Raw genomic sequence first — 23,884 nt, 5'->3', positions numbered from 1 at the left:
CTCCTTCCAGCCTCTGAGTCCCCCTCCCGATGGCTGGCCTCAGGTCACAGGGCCTCCAGGCGGAGTGATTCTCTCCGGAGGAGTGCACTGGGGATAAGGGGCACTCAACTCTCATCCAATAGTGGATCTTTTTTTCCCATGTATTTTTTTTTAATATATTTTATTGATTTTTTACAGAGAGGAAGGGAGAGGTATAGAGAGTTAGAAACATCGATGAGAGAGAAACATCGATCAGCTGCCTCCTGCACACTCTCCACTGGGGATGTGCCCGCAACCAAGGTACATGCCCTTGACCGAATCGAACCTGGGACCCTTGAGTCTGCTGGCCGCTCTATCCACTGAGCCACACCGGCCAGGTCCATGTATTTTTTATTGATTTCAGACAGGAAGGGAGAGGGAGGGAGGAAGGGGGGGGGAGAGAGAGAGAGAGAGAGAGAGAGAGAGAGAGAGAGAGATGATGAAGAATCATTGACTGGCTGCTTCCTGTACGCCCCCCACTGGGAATCAAGCCTGGAACCCGGGCGGGCATGTGCCCTGATGGGGAATCAAACCGTGGCCTCCTGGGTCCTAGGTCGATGCTCAGCCACTGCAATAGCTGGTCTTTGGGGCAGGAGCGAACGTGGATCCTCTGTCTAATTTCCTTTACTCTCCAGTGAGAGCTGGTGGACCTGTGAGCAGACCTGTTAGATGAAGCACAGGCTGCTCTCTCAGAAGACAGACAGGGACTCCACTGTCCAAATGGAGCAAGAGTAAGTCAAAGCTGGGGTGAGCGCCAGAGTGTCTGAGGTCCAGAGAGCACACACAGGGAGAGGGAGCGCCTGGCTGGGGGCAAGACAAACAACGCAGGGCTTGGCTGGAGAATGCTGAGAGCGCAGAGGCTGCATCCGGTGGATAAGGGTGGGCTGGCTGGGGGCCTGGGCTCCCCTGGCTCTGTCCCCAAGAGGGGGGACGGAGTGGGGCTGGGCTTGCTCCTGAGACGTGTGCTGGGCTGAGGGGACCCCTGGGGGACCCCTTGGCGGCTGGTGTCTCTGGGCCTTGGCTGCCGCAGGCACCTTCCCGGGGCCCCAGCTGTGCGAGGCTGCACGGGGTGTTCCTTTTCCAACTGCAGACCAACCCACCCGACAGGTTTGCTGATGAGCGAGCGCCCAGGTCCCAGGCCAAGAGGTGTGAGCGGCAGGCACTCGGCATTCCAGGCAGCCACTCGGCTCAGCTGCAGCTCTGCCAGCAGCTGGGAGACCTCGCTGTGGCTCTCGGAAGTGCAGTCCCAACTTCAGGACCAAGCAGGGAAGGACCTGGAGTACGAAGCCCCTTGGAGCCCCAGAAGGACTCTGAGCAACGGTGCCTGCCTTTCTCTCTATCCCCCTCCTCCTTCCCTCACCCCTGTAACCCTCCATCTCTCACCCCATTCACTCCTTCTCCTGCTGCCCGACCGACCTCCCCGTCTTCTCATCCATGAACCCCCCACCCCACTATCTTCTTCCTCCATACTCTTTCCTTCCCTGTTCCCCGATTCCACCCCCACTCTCCCTCCCCGCCACATCCCCACCCCCCATTTCCCCTCACTGGTCTTTCTCTCCCACCAACCCCCAACCCTCCTCCCTGCTTTACCCCTTCCTCCACCTTTCCACTGGGCCCCGCATTTCCCTCCATTTCCCTCCACTTTGCTCCTTTTCACTCCCTCTCCCCCCAATAGCTCCCTCTCCCTCCCTTTTCCTCCCAGTCCTCTTTCCCCTCCCTCCTCACCCCCCCCCCGCCCCCCTTTTCCCCCAGCCCCCCCCCCCACTCCTCCCCACTCCACCCCGCCCAGCAGTGTTTGCTTTTCTCCCGGATCCAGATGAAAGGGTTGCCCTGCCCCTGCCTGTGCCCTGCCCACTTCTGGCTGCTGGGGTCCTGCTTCATGGCTGAGGGCTCGGGGGCTCGGGCCCTGGGGAAAGGGCCCCGTCCCAGCATCCAGCTCCTGCGGGCCCAGTACCAAGACCTGAGGCAGCAGCAGAGGGCCCAGGCGCACTTCGTGGTGCTCCCGAAAGGTAGGGGCGCAGCAGCCGGGGGAGGAGGGCCTGGCTATGGGGGCGGGGGGTGAGGGGGGGTGTCCACAGCTCTAAGCAGGACTGGGCCCAGGCTCTGCTGGCCTGCCCTCCTGATGGGGGAGAGTGGAAACGCTGGAGTCAGAGCCAAATAGAGAGGCTGGTGCGGGCAGCTCTGAGGGCTCCGAGCCCCTGCCCCCTGAGCCAGGCCTCACCCAGGCACCTGGCCGGCAGCCTGCTGTTCCCTGGCCTCGGCTCCTCTGTTCCCATCTTGCTGGACAGGTCTGCCTGGTGCACAGACTTGGCCCCTGCAAGGCCAGGTGGGGAGATGGGAGCTCTGCTTCCTGGCTGGGTCTTACCAGGCACCTCTTGCAAACCCAGGAAATGTGGCATCGCCAACAGCCCGGGCACCGGCCAGGGGAAGCGCAGAGCTCGGGGTCCCTGGAGGAGCCCTGGCTGGGGAGCTGGCTCATCGCAGCCTCAAACAGCAGCCAGGGAGGTGCAAGGAGACACAGCAGCCCGCCTCCCCTCCAGGGGTGAAGCCTGCTCCTGTGGGAACCCCGATTTCATTGCGGGAGGAAGTTAGGAACCAGGCTCAGAAAGCAAGCGATTGTGAGACCCTGGTCCTTCCACCTCTCCCAGAGGAACCGGCCCCAGGAGGTGGGAAGGTCCCTGAAAGGTCAAGGCTGTGCCTGGGAGTGGCCGTGGGCATTGGTACCGTCAGGATGGGGCATTAAGGAAGCATCGCGCCCCCACCTCCTCTGTTCTCAGAGAAGCACAGGGCACTCTGAGTATCTGTAAAGGTTCCATGTTGTAAAGGTTTCCATCCCAGAACACACAGCCGTAAGTTAAGAAAACGGTACCGCGGGTCCGAAGCAGGAACAGTCTTCAGAATTCCCACCGGAGTTAGTGTTTGCGGGACAGTGCCTTTGCAGACGTGGCCGCCTGGGCCCTTGTTTCTCCTGGATTCCCAGGCCTGGAGCGCAGGGGCTGCCCCTGACTCCGTCCCCCAGCGCTCTCCACGCCTGCCAGACACTGTCACCTCCTGGGCCTCCCGCAGGCGGCAAAGGCCAGAATGCTCCCGAGAGCTGCACTGACAGTCCGGGGGCCACTGCAGGCTGGTCACAGGCCTGCTTCCTGTAGGAGCATGCCCTCCACACACCCAGCCCCACAGCCCTCACTGCCACCAAGCGCGACAGCCATGACCACGGTCCACAGTGTAACGACAGGCCCCTGAAGAAGAGAGAGACTGGTCCGCACACTCACCCCTGAAGCTGTTCAGGGGAGCAGCGGGTGCTGCAATGTGTCCCCAGAGCAGAGTCTGTGGGAAGAAGGGCCAGCCCCCCAAAAGGAGCTGCTTCGAACACAATGCCTCCCTCCTCGCCGTGGGTGGTAAACCCGTGGTCAGAGGCCCAGGACACACCGCCCGCAAGTTAAGACTTTCCCGCTGGTGCCCGTATGTGAATCCTGACATGGGTGACCACGTGTGTGCCTTCGCTCCTTGACATTCGTTCCGCCTGAAATGCTAGTGGCTTAGTTCTCCCTCGGCTCACTCCCCCGATGCAGGAAAAAGCCGAGGCCTACTCGGGCTGGTGTGGCTCAGAGGCTGAGTGTCAACCCAGGAACCAAGAGGTCACCAGTTCGATTCCTGGTCAGGGCACATGCCCCCCGTTGGGTCGAGACTTGACCCCCAGTGGGAGGGCATGCAGGAGGCAGGCAGATCAGTGATGTCACTCTCTCATTGATGTTTCTATCTCTCTATCCCTCTCCCTTCTCTCTCTCTCTCTAAAAATCAATAAAAACATATTTTAAAAAACTTGAGGCCTATTATTAAATTCCATTACGCTTGCGTCTTTCTCCATATCATTGTTTCCCTCCCTAAATTTTATTATATTCATTGGCTTATTGTTTTTCTCCCCCACTAGAACACATCATGAAGGTATGGATTTTGTCTCAATGTTCACTGCTGTATTACCAGGACCTAGGATAAATAATTCCTGACCTATAATAAGTGCTCAATAAATATTTGTTGGAGGAATGAATAATTGTGTGTGTGAGAGAGAAAGGGAGACAGCTTGCATGGGTGTATGTGAGTGTGTGAGGTTGGGAGGGGGTGCACACGTGTGCTCATGTGTGTGTCCCTGTATATGTGTGTGCACACACGCTATGTACTGGGTACCTGGCCTCTGTGATATTTGGGGCGTAGCCCTCTTTAATGGAGCTGCCCAGGTGCCTCCCAGCGGTGACCCTGCTTGTGCCTTGCTTTCTCAGGAGGGAACACGTCTGCTCCTGCTGAATCCATGGTCAGTGCTGTTTGGATTAACAAGGAGAGGAGGCACTCACTGTCCCAGGACAAGGTGGACCCTGAGGCAGCGGGGATGCTGGAGGAGGCGGACAGTGGCTATCTGCAGGTCCCCAGGTCTCCATGGCACACGCACCTACAGATGTACTGCTCGGTCCAAACCTTCCACCAGGACGCCGGCCAGCAAGTCAAATACCAAGGCGTGTTCCCAGGCTCTGAGCAAAGGCTTCCCCAGGAGAGAGACTCGGGCTTGTTGGAAAGCAAGCAGGTGACTCAGCAAGAGACCACGACCCCAGAGGCGGCCCAGCATGAATATCAAGTAGACCATCCCCAAACAAAGACAGTGAGGTCCGGCTTCCACAACGGCCTTCAGGGTCCTTCCTCCATCAAGAACCCACAACGGCCTGGAAAACCAGCTCACTATCCATTTCCCCAGAGGAAAGCGCCCAGGATCTCCCAAGCTGCCCGGAACCTGGGCTTATATGGCGCCCCCTGAGGCTTTCTCCTCAGCCAGATGTCCCAGCCTTGAGGCCAGCTCTGGTCTCATCACAGAACCCAGAGGCAGAGCCACCAGGGGGACCCCTCGCTATGAGCAGAACGGGGCTACCCCACTGGTAGGGATTGTGGGAAATGAACTTCACAGTGGGCACATGGTCTTGTCCTTCAGAAAAGAAGAGCTTGCCCAGAGCAGATGGCTCACAGTTCAGGATGAAAGAGCTCCCTCTGACCCATGCAGCCCGTTCTGCTCACACAGGAAGACATTGCTACGTTGCTGGGGAGCCCTGGAGGCCCGTTCCTTAGGGAGGTCCCGTAGGACACCTGCTCAGTCCCTAGAGCCAGGGAACCAGTTTGAAACATAAAACAGGGACCCTGGCCAATGGGATGCCCTAGCAGTGCCCCGGAGTCAACGAACGTGGACAATCTGGTTTCCAATATCTTCTGGAGATTTCTCACATGTTCTGGAGAAGATGGGCTCTGAGGATTGGCTTTTTCTGGTTGCTCTGCCTGGAGGCCAGCTCACTTACAAGTCACTACGTTTACTGTAGTGACCACACCATTTCAGCTTGAGCTTCTAAAAGTATGGTCACCCTGGGTAAAGAGCGGTGGAACAATGCCACCTACCACTTTGTGTTTGAGGGGTCTTTGGAAGGGTTGGTCACTTCTCACCTCACATCTCTCACCTCTCACCGAGACTGCACATTCCAGTGTCATCACACATTTACTTCCTCCTGTCCTTCCCTTCCTCACTCCCTTTTCCCTCCTTTCCTTTCCTTTCCTTTCCTTTCTTTTCCTTTCCTTTCATTCCTTCCTTCCTTTTCTTCTTTCCTTCCCTTCTACTTTTCTAGTTGTCTGTCGTCTCTCTCTTTTCCTCCCTCCCTCTCCCCTCTCTCCCAATTGAATTAGTAAACACTGCCAGTCACTGACAATCTATAGTGATAGCAGCCTGAGCAGAAGCAGCCAAAGAAATGCTCCTGCTTAGAAAATGTGTTTCTCACAAACTGCTCCCTTTTCAGCCAAATGTGGGTCACTCTGGTCCTTCTGGGATGTTGTAAACCTGAGAGAAAGTACAGCAGGTGTTACTTGGGTGTGATGGGGAGTAAAGTATGTCTTTCCTGGTTAATGTTTGACTCCAGTAATGATATTTAAACACATCTAAGGTGCCTTTTCCTCATATCAATCCCTCTCGCAAAGTTTCACCCCTACCCCCACCCCCACACACCCCATGGCACAGTCTTGCCTATCCCCTTCCAGGATTGTCATTACAAGTCAAAAATACATATGTGCCTGCTCCTTGGACCATCCAGAAACGCACTCCAATGTGGAGATTCACTGTGATTCCTTTTGTGAATAACTAATAAGAGCTCGTTGTTAATTCTTTTTCATTGTTAATTTTTTAATAGTCTAATGAAAAACAAGAAATTTTTCTGAAAAACACCGTGTCTTTTGATTTTGTTTTTAAAAGGATTCCCCACCGAACCCTCCTTACTATATAGTGTATCAATCAGGATAGGCTGTGTTTTGCTGGCAAATCACATGGTCAAATCTCCATGTGAATGGTATGAGAAAGTACAATCATCCCACGTGCCAAGAAGGAGAGAAGAAATGGAAGCATGAGTGAGCAGCACCAATGGCTAACACAGGTAGATAGGGGCCAAGCCATAGCACAGTACTAGGTTTCATTCTAAATACAATACATAGCCCTTAAGGGATTTACATACAAGACAGAATTTATTTTGATTTGCAAATTAACCAGATCACTCTGGTTGTTCTAAGGAGAATGAGTTGAGGGTCACCTTAAGAGGCAATGTCAGGGGGAAAGGGCCATGGCAAGTTCCAGTGGGAAAGATGCTGTTAGTTCAAGCAAGAGTGGAAGCAGGGAGATGGAGAGAATGTGAATACATCTGATATATACTTTGGAGATAGAATCAGTAGGATTTACTGGAGGAAAACCCTAAGTTCAGTTTGAAGAAGACTGAGTTTGAGATACTCACGAGGCACAAAAATAAAGATATCAAATAGACATGTGGATAAATGAGGCTAGGTTCTGGGCTAGACTTATGAATTTAGGTCTCATGAGTATGCAGAGATTCTCCAAAGCAGTGGTTCTCAACCTTGGCTGCACATTAGAATCACCTGGGAATCTTTTTTACAATCCTGATTTCTGGGCCTCATCCTCCGGAAATTCTCTTTGTTACTAATGTTGTGGCCCCGTCCCATAACAAAGAAACAGAATTTCCGGAGGATGAGGCCCAGAAATCAGGATCTTAAAAAGATTCCCAGGTGATTCTAATGTGCAGCCAAGGTTGAGAACCACTGCTCCGAAGAATGAGAAAAGATGAGGTCACCTATGCAGAGTGTGGAGAGAAGATAGGGTTCCAAAGGAGTCCTGAAAACTCCCAACTTACTTAGTAGAAGAATCTCTAAGGATTTTTCCAATTCTTACTCAGAAGGGGTGGGGTAGATGGAGGAGGAGGTAGCAAAGGACACTGAAGAGGAGTGAGCCGGAGAAAGAATAGCCAGGGATGTGGAGGCACAGACCTCAAGAGGCGAGAGACAGTGTGAGATGTTGCACAGCCACTCCCCTCATCGCAAACCTCCCACCAATGCCCACCATCGAGAGTCCGCCTTCTTCAGTCTGGAGTCATTGATCCTTGAGTGTGGCTTTTTGTTGTTGGTTTTGTTGTTGCTAATCCTCACTCGAGGATATTTTTCCATTGATTTTTTGGAGAGAGTGGAAGGGAGAGGAAGAGACAGAGAGAGAGAAACATCGATGTGAGAGAGACACATCGATTGGTTGCCTCCTGTAGGCCAGGCACAGGGATGGAGCCTGCAACCGAGGTATGAACTGGGGACCTTCAGTCTGCAGGCCCATGCTCTCATCCACTGAGCCAAACCAGTTCGTGCTTGATGTGTTTTCAAGAGGCCAGAGTCCAAGAGGAAATGTCAGATGTGGGAAAACTTTTCAGCCCAGGGCAGGCCAGGTAGGTGTTAGCAAGTTCAGGTGCAAGCTCCGTGAGTGTGCCTTGGCCCTGTAGGCCTGCCTGTCCCCAGCACTGGGTCCTCCCAGGCCTGGGTGGGCTGCGGGTTGAGCGTTTCCTGTGGCGGAGCTGGAAGGGAGAGGACGCAAGGGAAAGCTAGTTTGCAATCCTTCCACTCCCGTCCCACAGGCTGCTTCTGCCAAGAGCCTGAGCCGGGAACCATCTCTCCGTTTCGCAATCACACACTTTTACCAGCCCTTGGGCTGTCAAACCTGCTGGGGCAAAGGGCTCAGGTTACATCTGGGCTCTCACTCTACGTAAGACTCTGCGTGTCTCTCCCCTGCTGGTCAGGGCTGGAGCTAAGGTTCTCGCCCCTCACTCCCCGCAGTCCTAGCAGGTTTCCCTAAACCAGAGAGCAACCAGCTCGCACCGTACAACCTGCATCGGGCAGGTTACCTTCTTGGAGTCACCCCTCAGAGCCCACCCCCCTCACCACGCCCAACCTTCCAGCCACAGCGAAAGCGCCCCCGCGTGGCTGCCGTGAGACTTGCTTCAGTCTTCCGGGGCTTGGAGGCCGGTGCATCCGGGCGTCCGTCTCAGCGCTGCCTGTGTGTAGACACGGCCTTGGCGGACTCACTGACCACGCAGCGCCAGCTCCAGCTGTAAAGTGAGGCGATGATAGCCCCGGTGGGGTGAGGGTGCGGACGGGAGGGTCGCTCTCACCGGCTGTCAATTCTGCTCCGTCCCGCTAGGGGGCAGGCTCCCTGCACGTCGGCTCAGCCTGATTTCCTAACTTTTCAGTCGCTCTCCTTCATTAAAGGGCTTTCATTCCCGTTCTGAACACGTGAAAGTATTCGAATTTAAAAGTCTATCTCATATTCAAGTCAGAGCCTACCAGCCTTTCCCCTCCCCGCAACCCCCCGCCCCCGCCCCAGCACAGCCGGATGTATACCTTTAAGGCTAGAGGGAGGGCACGGTCTTCCAGCTCAGACACCCCTCCCCCTTCCGTGCCCGCAGCTTTTGGCGCGAGGGTAGGAGGGCAGAGCGGACACAGAGGCTCTTTATGTGACTGGCTCTTGGTGTGCACTTTGGTCTCCTGGCCCCGGGCTGTTTGCACTGACCTGGCCCGCGGTCCGCGGGCTCCGTGCGGACACGTGGCGGCCCCCGCCGGCTCCTGCGGAGGAGGGACCCCCTCCCAGCAGCTCCCCTGGCACTGGGGGTCCCCGGGAGAAGGTTACACCTGCTCCGGCTGCACACCGCCCCCCCCCCCCCACCCCAGAGGTCCACTTCTCTTTGCTAGCTGCCCCGTCTCATCTACCCACAGCTGGCCCAAATATGTGAATCAATCTGTGCTCAAACAGATTCTTAAATTCCTTAACATGCCTCCGTTGATCTTTTAACACTATTATGTTAAACTAACTTCTTCCGACTCCGTCCCCTCACTGATTTCTATGTCACCATAGCTGGGAAGCCCCTCTCACATACAAGGTCGGGCAAAGGTACGTTTCTAGTTGTGTGTATGGAAAGCAATACAATAATTAATAACGAATAATACAAGAATATAAACTCTGTGTTGCATATACTCACAACTGTATTTTGCCCACCCTGTATTTTTGAATTGAAACAGCTGGTGGTGAAATGGGTGCTTGTCTCTGGAGGCCAGAGGGAACCATGATTGTTTTCTAAATACCTGTGGATGCGAACCAAACGGGACTCTGTAATGAAGCTGACAAGCTGTGGGGAAGTTGGGGGGAAGAGGAAGGGGAAGGGGTCCATGGCAGGAATGACAAGCTCAGTGACTGAAATGTACCACCCAGGACGGTCTGATCATGAATTCCTAACTGGGCAGGGCATGCGGGCGGGTCATGTTCCAGGCCTGTAGCCTCCTTAGCCAAGGCCAGTCTTTTCCTTAAATGGTTCTTGCGCCTCTAGGATAAGATGCCTTTGAAACATCAGAGGAATTTCTCCCTAGACCCCTCAGAGGCACAAATGCAGGCACCGGAGGGAGGCCACAGCGCCCTCATTGTTACCTTGTCTCCCCTGCCCAACACCATCTCTACGTGCTGTGAATGTGAGCTGTTGGCTATCCTGCACCCACCCATGTAACAGAAGCATGTTGCTTTTCATCTGGTCCTAGAGATTCCCCTGCTTTGGTCTCTTTCGCCTCCTGAATCTACCGCTGATGCATCGCATTCTCTCCCTCCTGGTGTTTCCTCTTTGATTCTAATGGATAAACTGAGCTGCAAAGCTGCCATTCTCCAGAGCATTTTCTTGATCCGTTGAGATTGTGCTTCTGGGCATATCCTCAAAATCGTGGCTCCTATAAACTTTCCTCCAGCTTTCCCGTAGGTAGGACATGCTTCCTAAAACCGAAACTTCCCAGGCTTTGAGGCACCGATCGTCCCTCCTCTGCACAAACACCCCTTTAGACACTTCCTTGTTGCTGTGAAAGACCCAGTGCCCCTGCCTTCCACGTTTCCCATCGTACACCAGTTTCTTAACACCTCCCCTGCCATGATCGTTCTCCTGCAGCTGGTGAACAGTCCGTTTCCTAGAAGCCATGCTCAAGGGACTGAACCTTCCCTTCATTTCTTGGCCTTGGACTATTTCCACCCAGAAAGATGATATTCCCACTATGTATTATTCATCCCTTTAGCTCCCCTTTGTTCATGGATAAGTCCACGCCGATAGTCCAGCTCAGTGGTTCTCAAAGTGTGTTCAGCAGCATCAGCGTCACCTGGGAACATGTCAGAGATGAAAGTTCTCTCTCCACACCCAGACCTACTGACTAGGAGACTCTGAGAGCGAGGCCCGGCAATCTGTTTTAGCAAGTCACCCAGGGGATGGATGATAGAGGCTGTCCCTGCCTTCATGTGTGATCACTATGAATGGGGCACATTTGGTAGGTCTCTTCTTGGAGACTTTTAAATATATATATTGATTTCAGAGAGGAAGGGAGAGGAAGAGAGTGAAATATCAATGATGAGAGAAAATCACTGCTCAGCTGCCTCCTGCACCATCCCCTCCCCTCATTGGGGATGGAGCCCGCAACCCCGGGGCATGTGCCCTGACCGGGAATCAAACCGTGACCTCTTGAGCACTCAACCACTGAGCCATGCCGGCCGGGCTCTTGTATTTTTTTTTTAAGCCAAAAACATCCCCATTAGTGTCCCAAGCACTTGCATGGAGACATGGCGAACTGCTCCCTAATTTAGAAAAGACTATGCCATTTTAACAAGTTTGCTTAGTAAACTTCAACAAGCCCCTGAGCACTGGAAGCCCAAAGTCTCCCTGTGCTGGGGGACGCTTACATTGAGCTGGTCCCTCGGCATGTTCCGGCCACAGGGCCAACCTTCAATGCCACTCCCCCTCCAGCCTCCACTGAGACCAGATGCATTTCATAAACTCAGTTATTGCTTCTAAGCATCTCTGGCAGGACAGCACGTCCCTCCTGAAACAACTCATAAACTCACGATTAAAGAACATCATTTACCTTTAGTTAAATACATTACTAGTGTCCCGGTGCACGGGTTCATACACACTGAAAGGAAATTAACTAGAAGAAATATTCTAATATTGCTATTCGCGTCTGGCTAATGAAAAGAAAATAGGATTCCATTGAGTCTCCTATCTACCTACTGCATGACTTCTGTGAGGATCAAATGAGATGAGGCACGCAAAAACGCTTCACAAACATTTGGTTAAACTGTAAAATGTTTGCACCTGGCTATAAAGCAAGTCAGGTTCCTGGGCTGAAGAAATTCCAAGGAAACAAGTTACTAGGGAGAGGAAGCTGGGCATTGCTACGTGACGTCATTACCCAGCGCCCACAGCCATTTCCAGGCTGGCTGCAGGCTGCATTTTGCACCATGGGGTCTTGGCAGTGTTGGCTGCGATTTGGTAGGGTATCACTCTGGGGGAAGCTGTGTCCCACTTGGGGGAAGCTGTGTCCCACTTGGGGGAAGCTGAGTGTTGGTTTGTCTGCTCCAGGTCCATGGTGCCATTTCTATCTATCTATCTATTTATTTATTTATTTTGGTGCCATTTTTTTTTTAAATGGCCAGTGTGCGTCATGGCAGCTCCTGCATTGAGCGTCTGCCCCATGGTGGTCAGTGTGCATCATAGCTACCAGTCGGTCGGACGGATGGACACTTAGCCTTTTATATATATAGAGTGTAGCTAAGGGTCACGGCCATCCTCTGGCACCTTGGGAGATAAGAATGAGGTCACTCAAAACTAATGGAGATGAACCCAGACTAACCAACCTGGCAAAGATATCGGGCGGCCACCAGAACCCTCTTCCGGTCAATCCATATGGCTTACAACTCAGGGTCAGAGAAACTTGCACAAGTGCAAGCAGCTGCATGACCCTGAGAGGCTCCGAAAGGCGCTCCGCTGCACTGGAGTGAGAGATAACACGACCGAGGGACATTTGAACAGTCAACGTATTTGTATCTGTGAGTGGTTGTCCTTGTGATGTCCCAGTCCAGGCTAAGCCTCCCCATGAGTCCTTGCTAAGTATGTCAACACTGCTCCCATAAGCCCCCGCAAGAGTCCTTGTGAAGCACGCCGACACCGCTCCCTTGCTGTGTAGGACTGGCATGCAGGAGCGGGGTGGCTCTTGGCATTGCACAAGGAGGCATGCGTCATCCTTTGTGTTAAGACGCAGTCGGCACCCTGCTTGATCTGGAGGCCTTTCAGGGCCGGTGGGCGGTCCCGTGTTCCTCTCCTCTGTCCTGCTAACAATTCCTCTTCCCACAAAGTCGACGTGGACTGGGTGATGAGGGAGAACATGCAACCTCATTGAAGGTTTTAACAGCTTATTCCTTCGGGCTTTCGGGATAGCAGTGGAAATCCCAGAATTACTGTTTCCCAGTCTCTAGAAGCCAGTCTGCTGTCTGCTTCCATCAACTCAAGGAAGTCACAGCTCCTGAAGGTCCAGCGAAGATGCAGGGAAGGGGCACACCTATCACTATTATTCCAGCACACGGCTTTACTGCATCATCCCGCGTCCTACGGTCGGACCATGACAGCAGGTCCTGGGGGGATGGAGGAACAGGGTGGAAAAAGTTTGAGCCTCTGAAGTGCTGCTTAAAACAAGCCTGTCCCCAGACCTCGAATGCTCCCCGTGGACTGTAACGTGAGAAATAAACCTCTATCTTCTTTCAACCACTGAATTAATTATTGGGGCTCTTTGTTGACAGTCTAGCTTTACCCGACCCAATACAGAAACGGACAGTTAGAATCGGGGTGATTCAGTAATATATGTGCGCATGTGTGTCCATGTATGTAGGTACATGTGAACAGCGGGAGCCAAAGAAAACAGGTGCCTTGGGTTGGAGAGCTGGAGATGCTTTCTGTGGCATTCTAGAACATTTGCATAACCCAGTAAGCATGTGTGATCACTCAGTCCCCATGCCTGGGTGCTCAGGGGACCTGCTGGGTGTTGGCTCTTAGTGGCAGTGGCTGCTTCTAGCAGAGACTGTGAATGCCCCACTCCTACCCATAGCCCCGCGTTTTAGCCGCTTCAACACACAAGCCCAGGTTCCAACCGCCAGCAGCACCATCTCCCTCTCGGCGCTGGTCTGTGCTGAGATAGCTCTCCGGGTCAGAGAGAAAACAGAGTTGGCCCGGGACCAGGGCTGGAGGCCTGTTTGCTACTGAACCAAGCCCATGGGAAGGAACGTTTGGGAGCTAAGGGCACAGGCTTTGGCACGACTGCCTGGGTGTGAGTCCTCCTTCCACCACGGGTCGCATCACTTGAGGCAAGTTATTCAAGCTGAGTGTGACTTTCCTCACTTATAAAACGGGGACGACACTCATAGTAGATACTGCAAAGGAGCCCTGTAAGGATTGAATGAACTCACCCCTGTAAAGCTCCCAGCACAGTGCTGGCGCGGGCGTGTTGGTAGCACGCAGATGTCTGCTGCCCTCTGGTGGCCACGGGCCGTTCTCCATGGACGTGCAAGCGCAGGTAAAGCGCCCACCTGAACTGCTTGTAGGACTGCAGTAGCGGTGGTTCTGCACTGCGGTGTTTCTGGGGTGGCCGCGTGCCTTTGCCGGTGGACTGCAGTCTAGCACGGAGGGCGAGAAACGCCCTCCTGGGCAGGAAGGCTCAGGGCTTCCGAAGTTGTTTTGACTTTAGGGATCACTGCCACCTACTGGCCGCATTTCATACTTGCAGGCAGAAGCGACCATCTTGAGTCAACTCAAAACATTGAAAACAGTGCGAGGAATTTCCTCCGCCCTTATTAATGAGGGCTTTAGTCCTGTATCTTGGGTCATCCTGTGTGTCTTCTCATCGCAGGGGTTTTGTTCTCCCCCCGTTATTAAATATTCTGGAATTATGTGAACCAGTTGTTCAACTTTTGGCATCTTGAAATCAGCCGTCATAGGAATAATTACACCAGGAAACTTGGCAAACACTTCTTAGGACACACGGCAAGGATGGCCATGCTTCCTACGGCAGAAATCATCTTGTGGCATCTGGGGCCTTTGTCCATTTGAGCGCTTTCTCCACGTGCACCTGTTACAGGTAGAGCATGCCTACGGCACCCCTTGTGGCTTGTTTATCTCCTAATTAACTCAAAAGTTTTACAGCTGAGCGTGACGGCCAAGGGCATGGAGGCTCCCAGGCAGGAGGAGAGCTGAGAGTATCAGAGCAGCTTTGAACCCCATCCCCCCAACACACACACACACACACACACACACACACACACACACACCGCTCTGTCTCCTGGGACCAGTGAGATGGGCCAGTTCAGTCCCTCAAGGCCTCTGATTTCACTTGGATGTTGCCCGGCCAGAACTTTCCGAAGTGATCAGGTCACGAAGCAAACACATTTCTCCACCACACCAGTGATTCACAACCCTGGCTCCACATTAGAAGCAGCTGGGGAGCTGCGAAAACATACCCAAGTCCATACCCATGTCTGCCCCACATAGAGAAAATAAGTCAGAATATCTAGGGATGAGGCCCAAGAGCCAATATCTTTTAAAAAACCCCCACAGCACTAGACAGTGATGTTCAATGCGCCTGGGACCCTGCAATTAAGTCTAAACACATGTAGATATTATCCTCTCTACATGTTCTTCCTCATCTGCTCAGACCCGTCAGAGGGCTTCGCTGGAGAGTCTGGGTGGACTCTCACCTCTGCTTCTCCGAGACCCACGAAGTGGTGAGTCGATATGCTGGGCAAACACATAAAACCCCCAGCAAATATCCAAAACAGCTCAGAACTGCACGTGACTGTACCTGTAGCTTAGAAAGCGTGCAGCAATCCGCCAGTTTTCCAACAGAGGTGGTATGCCCAGACCCTGTTCATTACTCACTCTCCAGATGGGCGATTCCAGAGTTAGGGCCCTGGTCCCAGGACCAGCAGCAGCGAGTCCAGGCTAGAAAGTTTCCGGGCTGCACCCAGACCTACTGAATGAGAAACGCAGGACATGGGCCCCGGCTGTGTTTAAGAAGCCCTCCAGGTGATGCGAATGTCCATTCGCACTTGAGAACAGTGCCCCCCAGAGCCACATGGATGTTAGCAGCTGACCACTGTGGAGACGGAATGTTGTCTAGATGCGAAGGCCGAGAAAAGCCAAGAAGGGAGAGACTCGTACTTTCTAGGGGACCAGCAGATCCCTTCCAAGCTGCTCAGAGCCCAGCACCTGGGAACTCAGAATCCAGTGTCTAAATAACTCCCACTGGGGTTCATGACACTGAGATTACGTTATTTCAGGGATTTTTCTATCTTTTTTTTTTTTTAAAGCTGTAGTATGCAAACATTTTTCTTTCTCTGAGAGAAAGCATCAGATGCTCGGGCCACCTTTGGAAATGGCCGGCGTGGCCTCTCCAGTCACTTCCCGAGGCCCCGTTCTGTGCTGTAGTGTCATCTTGCACATTTCAAACTTTTTGAATGACTCCCTTTCAATCTCCCATGTGATCTGTGCCGCAGCAGCCCGTTCTGAATGTTGAGTGGGTTCTGTGTAGAGAGGGATCTAGTCTCTACCCTCTTGTGGCCCAGGAATTCCATAATTGGAATGAGCAAGGCTCCAAAGAAACCTCATGGCCCCATGTGTCCCACAAAATAGTCTCTTTGCCACCAATGAAAAACAGGGGAGATGACCCTGGGGTAGTGGCCACAGGTCCCCTCTACCTCTCATCACAGATAAAAAGCCTGTGTGCCTGCCCCCGCCCATGAGGGGTCAGTGCTTCACATGGGGGGCTTTGCAGGAAGAGCCTCCTCAGAACCCCTGCACAGTGCCTTCTACTCGGACCGCACCAGACACCACATCCCACTCCCCGGACTTTCTCAGCCTGAGTGCCCAGCAGCTGTGCCAGCAAATCTTAGTCCCCTGTACCTCGACTCACTGGCTCTGCCTAGTGCCCAGATGTTAGAATGGACCAGGACGCCTGAACCCACTGCCAATCATAATGCTACTGGTCCTGGTTCGCGGGGGGGGGGGGGGGGGGGGGGGAGTCGGGGGGTTGGACACCCAGGCCAGCAAGCTTTCTTCCTCATTAGCTGGTGAATCTGGCAGTCACGTGTGGGCATGAAGGACTCCAACCATTCCTTTCCATCTAGGGCTGGGTGGTCTCCTTGGACCCTTTCCATGGCCTCTTATTCTGGTTGCTTTATTCCTTCTTATTGGCTACAGCTTTGTGGTATAATTTACATATGATAACATGTACCCATCTCAAGTGTACAGTCCAATGATTTCGAGTGGAGTTGTCAAATCATCACCACAACTTGATTTTAGCGCATTGCCATCACCCCGTTTGTGGCCTCTCTCGTTCCTCTTTGGCAACTGGGAGGCCTGGGCCAGCTTCTCCCACCATTGCCTGGAAGAGCTGATCCCTGAGAAGAGCCCAGAGGGAATTCATTCTGATGAAGAACCCCACTCTCCCCCCGACCCCCCGCCTCTGCACCTCATCACAGCCTTGGCCTTGACCCACTAGAGCCCTCTTCCTGCAGAGTACAGTGAGATGCTGTAAGGTCACCAAGACCTTGCACACCTTATCAGATCTACTGACAGTGCATGTACAGTTGCCAGTGCTCCTGTGTGAAGAGTCATTAATGTAGCCCATGGACACAGGCAACAGAGTGGTGAAGGCTGGGGGAGGGGTGGCTGGAGCTAGTTGGAGGTAAGGGGGGTGGACATCTGTAATAGTGTAAAAAATAAAAGCAATACCATAGTGAAGATGGGGGGGGGGGAGGGAAGGAATGGGGGGGGGAGGAAGGGGAAATATCTGTACTACTTTCAACAATTAAAAGTATTTTTTAAAAAGCAATGCCTTCAGTCAGGGTGCCCAGGTTCAAATTCAAGTGCTGCCATTTATGAGCTGTGGCAGGTCTCCGGACATGTAAAGTGGAAATCAAAATAGTACATCCAATGATTGTGAGAAATAGATGACCTGCATGGGGACCACGAAGTGCCTGTCGTATTCTCAGTGCTTCATAAATGTTACACGTTATTACTAGTTTGATCAAATTTTCAAAGGGGCTGTATTACTTCTCCCCAACCCCTGGTACAGAACTCTACACCCAGAGGTGAGAAGATGCCACCCAGGACCACAGGGAAGTCCCCAGATCTGCAGAAGAGGAAGACATGGTTGAAAAAAGATTGGAAGCCACATAAACGGGGAGAGATGAAGAGGCAGCTGGAGGGGAGACTCGAGGAAGAGGGAAGGGTGGGGTAGGCGGTGGGTAAGGGAGAGCAGGAAGCAGGTGGTCAGGGGGTGCAAGTAAGTGCAAGGGGCTGAGAGATGGAACAAAGCAGCTGGATTCGGAAGGGGCGTGAGGAGGCAGAAGGAAGGCAGGATGAAATTTGGGGAGGGAGCTGACAAACCTGTAAAGTCTGTGAAGTTCTGAATTCTTCAGAGGAGAGGCACGTAAGGTGCTGGGAATGTACAAATCAAAACAAGAGCCTAGTCCAGGCGACCTATGAACCAGGGGGTCACGGTTCGATTCCCGGTGAGGGCACATGGCCTGGTGGCAGGCTCTATCCCCTGTGTGGGCCGTGCAGGAGGCAACAGACCAATGATTCCTTCTCATCATTGGTGTTTCTCTCTCTCCCTCTCCATTCCTCTCTGAAATCAATAAAAATGTATTTAAAATGAAAACCTAAGAGCCACCTGCAAAGCTTGAGTTTTACCATTTGTCCTACCTTCTCTTTGACCTTGGAGTCTACCTACCTCATCAAGAGGCACCTGCAGTATTTCGGTGGGTCCTTTCAGAGATCCTGGCTTCTATCGAGGGCAGCAGGGGACCACATAGCAAAAGGGGCGCCCCACCAGCTGCGATGCTGTCTTGGTCCCAAATGTGCAAGAAGCAGATCCTGCCACACAGAAGCGGAGGCCAAGGGCACCAGATGCCGCCGGCGACTCGGTCCTCTGACCTTCCTCCCACAGTCAGACGAGAAGGCATCGTTTATAAAAACACAACACACACTGGGTTTTAATGAGAAAATAATTGTATACTTGCATTGAATGCCTCACAATCACTATAAAACCGAAGCAGAGGAATGACATGTCAGTGGTTAACATACACAGGAGAGCCGGATACAGAGTCTAATATTCAAACACAGTATTGCTGCTTTTGCCCCCTCCTCCTCCAAAAACAAAAACAATGTCATTTGGGTAAAGAGCAACACAAAATCAAAATTGGCAGCTCACTCACTGAATGCTTAAAATTCAGGAAATTGGTTGTCACTAAAATTGGATATATTTACCATCTCTAAACACTTAAGCTATTTTTTTTTCAATACATAGTTTAATTACATCCATTTTTAGTTGGAAAAAATGTTTATCTGTCTTCAGAGACAAGAGACAACACTGTTTTAGTGTTCCTTGTTACGGTGTGTGTGTGTGTGTGTGTGTGTGTGTGTGTGTGTGTATGGACACTAATCAATATACTGCTTCTATGTCATTGTCTAGGGTGGGCAGCATGCACGGGTGTAAAGAGGCAAAGGAAATTGCATTGTGTCCTCTGAGTAGAGCACAGCCTGGCCTCCGGCCACTGACAGATCCTGTTTCCATAATTTCTGGATGAGAAAGCCAAGGCTTGTCAGTAGTTACTCAGCCGCAAGGCAAGTCTATAAACACTGCTGAAAGGCATAACTTTCAGGGAAGCCTCTGACATCTACAGAATCTAACCATCTGTTATAGGCGAGATGAGCAAGCTTGCGTACTACTTGGGGGCAGGGATGCATGTGGGAGGCCAAGGTTCCCACCAGCCTCTTCCTCTTGGAGGATTCGGCAGGAATGGCTCTCCTCCAGGGCTCTGTTACATCTTCAGAAAGTTAAATAGGGGTTCACTAGGGATCCCAGAGTCTAGCGCAGTGCTATGTACAAAGCAGCGGCCCAATGTTGCTTGAATGAGTAAAAAAACTCAAGAGCGCAGAGAAAACCTGGCTCTTCCCAGGGAATTTACACGGTCGTGGGGTTACAGGTGAGAGGAGGGGGGAGATAGACAACAGTTATCTGTGGAAGGCAGTGGAAGGGAATGGACACATGTCAGAGAGGAGGGGGCCGCCGTTAAACAGGTATGTGACTGCGGGTTGTCATGGAAACTCTGCATTTGTTACCTGATCTACACATGGAGCTCGGACCGAAGGACTCAGTGCCGTAAGTGCCTCTGGCCCAACCAGCCACAGACCGAGGTGTCTGCCTCTGAAGCGAGCTCATGGCCGTGTGGTCTCCTAAGCCTTCCTCTCAGCTGCAAATCCTCTTCTCACATGAGGGCTGAACGTAGGTACACGGGATTCCTTCACATCAGAACACACATCTCCAGCTAAGTCCCGAGGACTGCTTCCTCTTGTGAAAGATGGGAGGTCGTTTAGATCACGTCTATGGTCCTAGCCAGATCCCGAGTCAGTTCTGGAAGCAGGCAGCACGGCTCGGTTCTGGTGCCACCCACAGAAGCGCTCTGCTCCTCTCCACCTCGCCAGCGGCCGCTGTGCCCTGGGCCCCACGAAGCTGCCGACCCACCTGTTTTCACGTGCTGCCTGCCTCGGGGACACTGGACATCATCGGACAAAGCATCCTTCCTGGTTGTCCCATGTCACCTGACAGGACTTCTAACCTAACCCAGACCTCATTTTCCCGAGAATGTCTACCTCTGTGCCAGCCTCCCCCACTCCAGAATTAATTTCCTGCCACAGGGATATTATTCGTCTGGTGCCCCCAGTGGTGGGCGCACACGTTGAATATTCACTTGGAATATTCAAGAGCAGGATTCATTCAAAGATGGCACCAACTGCCCATCGGTAGAATGTGGCTTCAAATTGCAGGCTCCCTTGGCAGTTTTAAAGGATCCTTGTAAATGATCCGGCAGTTCCAGTTTTCCTTTGTGCCCGCTACTTGTCTGTCAATAAACTTCCCCCTAAGTCAACACTAGTCTAATAAAAGAAACAAAGATAATGTGCACAACATCTACATACAAACTTTGTGGAATTGCTACTCATCAGAATAACATATTAGAGCTTAGGACACAACAATATAAAAACAAAAATGAATTTTAGTGAGGTCTGACTTCATTATTGCTTATTTGTAAAAACCACAGTTTTAAAACAAAAGGAAAAAAGAAAAGAAAAAGAATGCTGGTCAAGTTTTTTTCTCATGGCCAGAATGGAACATTTTCTCATCCAGAAATGTGGGGCACTCCGTTCTGGAGTGCCCTTGTCATATTGCTTTAAATGACAGAGTAAAGCTGGCATCCTCTACAGTATGCTACGCGTGAATACAAGGCATGAGAATAAATATGGTGCTTCCCTAAACGTCAAGTTACAAAACTGCTCCAAACTCTGCATTTGTGACTCATGCAAATACCATGTTAGGTCAGTTGACAATGACAAATACTGCATCAGTTCGGTGCCTCTATCTCCCTTTTCATAAAAAAGAAATCCTCACTCACTCCTGACGCTGGCTAAGAGCTTTGGAGGAAATAACTGTACACCCTGTCTCATGATCGCTCTGGGATTTTAATCCTGACATACACACACTCTTCCTCGTGGGCACACACACTTGACACAAACAGAGGTAGGTGAGTGCGTGTGTACACAAGCACCCACACTCACACACACCATCTTTAGCATTTGTAGCTGATTCCAAGCCTGCACTTAAATTTCTAGTCTATATTTTCCTGTATCATCCGGAAAAACACTGGCTGCTCAACAAAAATATCTCTTACTTCCTTATTTCCCCCACTTTTCCTCCCTCCCTTCTCTCTCAACCTTCATGACCTTTCTTTAATGTTTCATTTCTGATTAATCCAAAATAATTTCTCATTCTTCCTACTACCCCTCAAGCCCACTTTATGATATAAAATATAAACCCCTTTTCATTTCTCGTCATCCACCTCTCTAAGGCAGAGTTTGCCCCTTTTCAATGGTTGCCATTCTAAAAATACCCCTGCCCTCTTGAACCAGATGTTCAATGTGTACAGGCTTTATACATGGATATATTCCCCCATCCCATCATAAAAATAGTTGTTGTCCACTAAATATAGTTTTCATAGGAAGAAACATAATCATGAAAATGTGTTCTCCTAACCTGCAGATCAGTCCATAGCATAAGCAGACAAGATCCTAAAGCTAAAATAATCCATTTGGTTTTGGCTTTCTCCCCCTTTCTCAACCTCCTCATGTAGAACAGATTGTGTTTTGCAATATGAAGGAACATTGTCTTAAAAATAGGGATTTTATGTATTGCGATCATTCATTGCTCCAGATTAAAAACAAGGAAATGTAGGATGAATGGAATCATCATTGCCTCTTCTCAGCAAGGAGAGAAACAGGATTCATGTTATGGCTGCTGGAGTCAATGGAGTGAACCCAGCACCTCTGAAGGTAGGCGGGCCACGGGTGCAGAGAGCACCTGTGCCTGTAGACTGCACCCGCCTGGGCCCACTGCTCTCAAATGGCCCTGTCGCCATTGTGTTTCCTCCCACCCAGCCGGGCTGGTCTCAGTTCTGCCTGGAGCAACCATGTTGATTTGCTTGTAACTTCTTTGTCCTTTGGAGCAGTTGTGGATTGGTCCAAACCCAGGCGATTCTCTGAGCCACAAAAAATCCTTTCTCTGGTGACTCCTGGGGGTTAGAGTTTGATGGGTGGACTTCTTTTTTCACGTTATGGTTCATCATTGCAGCTTCTGGTCTACGGAAGGATTGCTGAGTTTGTTTGCACTTTAATAAATACTCCATTAAAATGCTGTGGTGTGTGGATGGCTTGGCTTCTTGGTAACCCAAGCACGCACGAAGCTTCCTGGGTGGAAGGAAGTTTATTATTCATTGTCCTCCTCCTCCTGGTTGGCATAGATCCCCGCCTCCCAGCGCAAGGCCAATGCGCTCTTCCTTCGATTAACCCGTGTGGCCTCAAGGACCTGAAGAGAGAGGGGAAAGAATTACGCAGAGTTCATGATGTTAATTATGTATACAAACCAATTTCTCCATTGTTGTTTTTTTCCTCCTTGCCCTCCCAATAGCATCTGATGAGGGGGAAGTAACAGTGCCTGTTCCACTGGGAGGTAGGAGGAAACGAAGGGGTGGAGGGTGGGAGGTTTTGGGTGTGCACTCATAGCCAAAGTCCCTTTGCTATTTGACCTAGAGTTAGTAATATAGACGATTAATTTCCCTGAAACGTTCTGCAAGTTTCTTTGAACGAGACTTGACTGCATCAAGTCTTCAGATGGGTGCTGTCCGGCAGAAATATCCTGTACCTGGGCCATCCAGTAGGGTAGTCACCAGCCACACATGGCGCCGAGCACTTGAAATAGGCCTGGTGTGGCTGAGAAACTAAATATTTAATTTTAATTCATTTTCATTGAAATATCCTCACAGCTAGTAGTGACAGCACAGCTCCCGACTGCCGTAGTCACACTGTAAACAAGCAAACTAGAGAACAATGCCAAACAACTGGGCCAGCGTGAACTCTATCCGTTAGGCTTTGTGGATCTATACAAGCTGTGATCATATTTATATCATGAAAGCCTACTTTGGTATAATTAAGCTTCAAGGAGACATTAAGTGTGTGTGTGGGGTGGGGTGGGGGGGGCGGGGGGCGGGGGAGGATAGCTTTTCAGGCCAATGAAAAGCAACCTGAGCATTTTGATGCAACTTGAGGGCCGCAGGTGCTAATAAGTGAGATGAAAGGTGACAACATCAAGGACGAGTCAGCTCACCACCATCAGGGTAGGGCCTCCCTCCCTAGGATAGTGTGTGGGCTCCTGGGTGGAGGGGCGGGGGAGGATAATCACTTCCGGCTTTGGTTTGATCAAGATGAGACCCAGCTGAATAACACGTAGGTTGCCAACATGTGAGAAATGGTCGAGTACATGACACTCCACCCAAAGCATGCCCATGCAAACCAGCCAGCTCATCTACTGTGGCATTAGCTTAGGGTGCGAAATTTCTGATTTTACAGAAAAGTCCAGCAGAGCCAACCCTGGTTGATAATCCAAATAGCAAGGAAGGCTTTGCTTATTCTGAGAACAATCAGTTTGACAGCAACAGTGATGCTGGCAACTCCAGCGAAGCTAGGAGATGCAGGTGACGGGCAGTGCTGGGAGCCCAGACATAAGCAGATCCTGGGGGTCCATCTCAACCTGCTTCTCTGTCCCTTTGACAAATGAACCGACTTCCCAGAGTGTCAGCAGGGACAACTGGACTTGTCATGTAGGACACAGTCGGTTAAGCACATAAGCCATGTCACACAGTTTTGTGTGTAAGCATAGCATGGCCACTTACTCAATATCTAAGAATAAGATATCAGTAGGAAAAAGCATGCTTTCAAATCTGTTACAGTTATAAGTAAAGGATTCTTCTGGGCAGTGCGTGGTCACATGGCATTGAGCAGCAGTGCTGGACCGGAATTGGAAGTCCTGAGCGTTATTTCCAGCTCTGGAGCATGTTGTTCTTGTTCACGGTATCTGGTGCCTCAACTTTCTTCATCTGCAAAATGGACATGCACCACTGCCCCACGTCATCGGCTTTCTCAGGAGGCAGTGCTGACTCTGAAGTCCAGGCAGGTCTAGGTGTACATCCTCGTGACTGTGTCACACCTGGGAAAAGTTTACCCTCATGCCTCAG

The 23,884-nt window shown here is 51.4% G+C and overlaps 2 protein-coding genes across 5 annotated transcripts in view; one reads left to right on the top strand and one right to left on the bottom strand.

Annotated features, from left to right (window-relative positions):
• The window catches only part of LOC308528009 (PALM2-AKAP2 fusion protein), a gene marked incomplete at its 5' end in the record, with an annotated part of 68,543 nt that overhangs the window by 21,703 nt on the left and 22,956 nt on the right, over window positions 1-23,884 (bottom strand). For 2 of the 4 annotated variants that reach the window (XM_081103466.1, XM_081103464.1), the window contains one exon: window positions 21,064-22,179. The exons of 1 other annotated variant lie outside the window; for it this stretch is intronic. In XM_081103466.1, the coding sequence (XP_080959592.1) occupies window positions 22,081-22,179 (99 nt within the window). In that variant the 3' untranslated portion in view covers window positions 21,064-22,080. Of the gene's footprint in view, window positions 1-21,024; window positions 22,180-23,884 lie in introns of those variants that run through there. One more of the 4 variants, XM_081103465.1, reaches the window with a different exon arrangement.
• Window positions 1,835-4,822, top strand: LOC308528272 (uncharacterized protein C9orf152; the record flags this gene model as incomplete). The annotated part of the gene is made up of 2 exons (XM_081103839.1): window positions 1,835-2,027; window positions 4,296-4,822. 2 exons carry the CDS (start codon window positions 1,835-1,837, stop codon window positions 4,820-4,822), a joined length of 720 nt encoding a protein of 239 aa, XP_080959965.1.

The sequence above is a fragment of the Myotis nattereri genome (genome assembly GCF_964212035.1).
Source record: "Myotis nattereri genome assembly, chromosome: 12".
Classification (NCBI taxonomy): domain Eukaryota; kingdom Metazoa; phylum Chordata; class Mammalia; order Chiroptera; family Vespertilionidae; genus Myotis; species Myotis nattereri.
The sequence above is the reverse complement of the archived record's forward strand: the minus strand, read 5'-3'. Positions and strand labels throughout refer to the sequence as shown.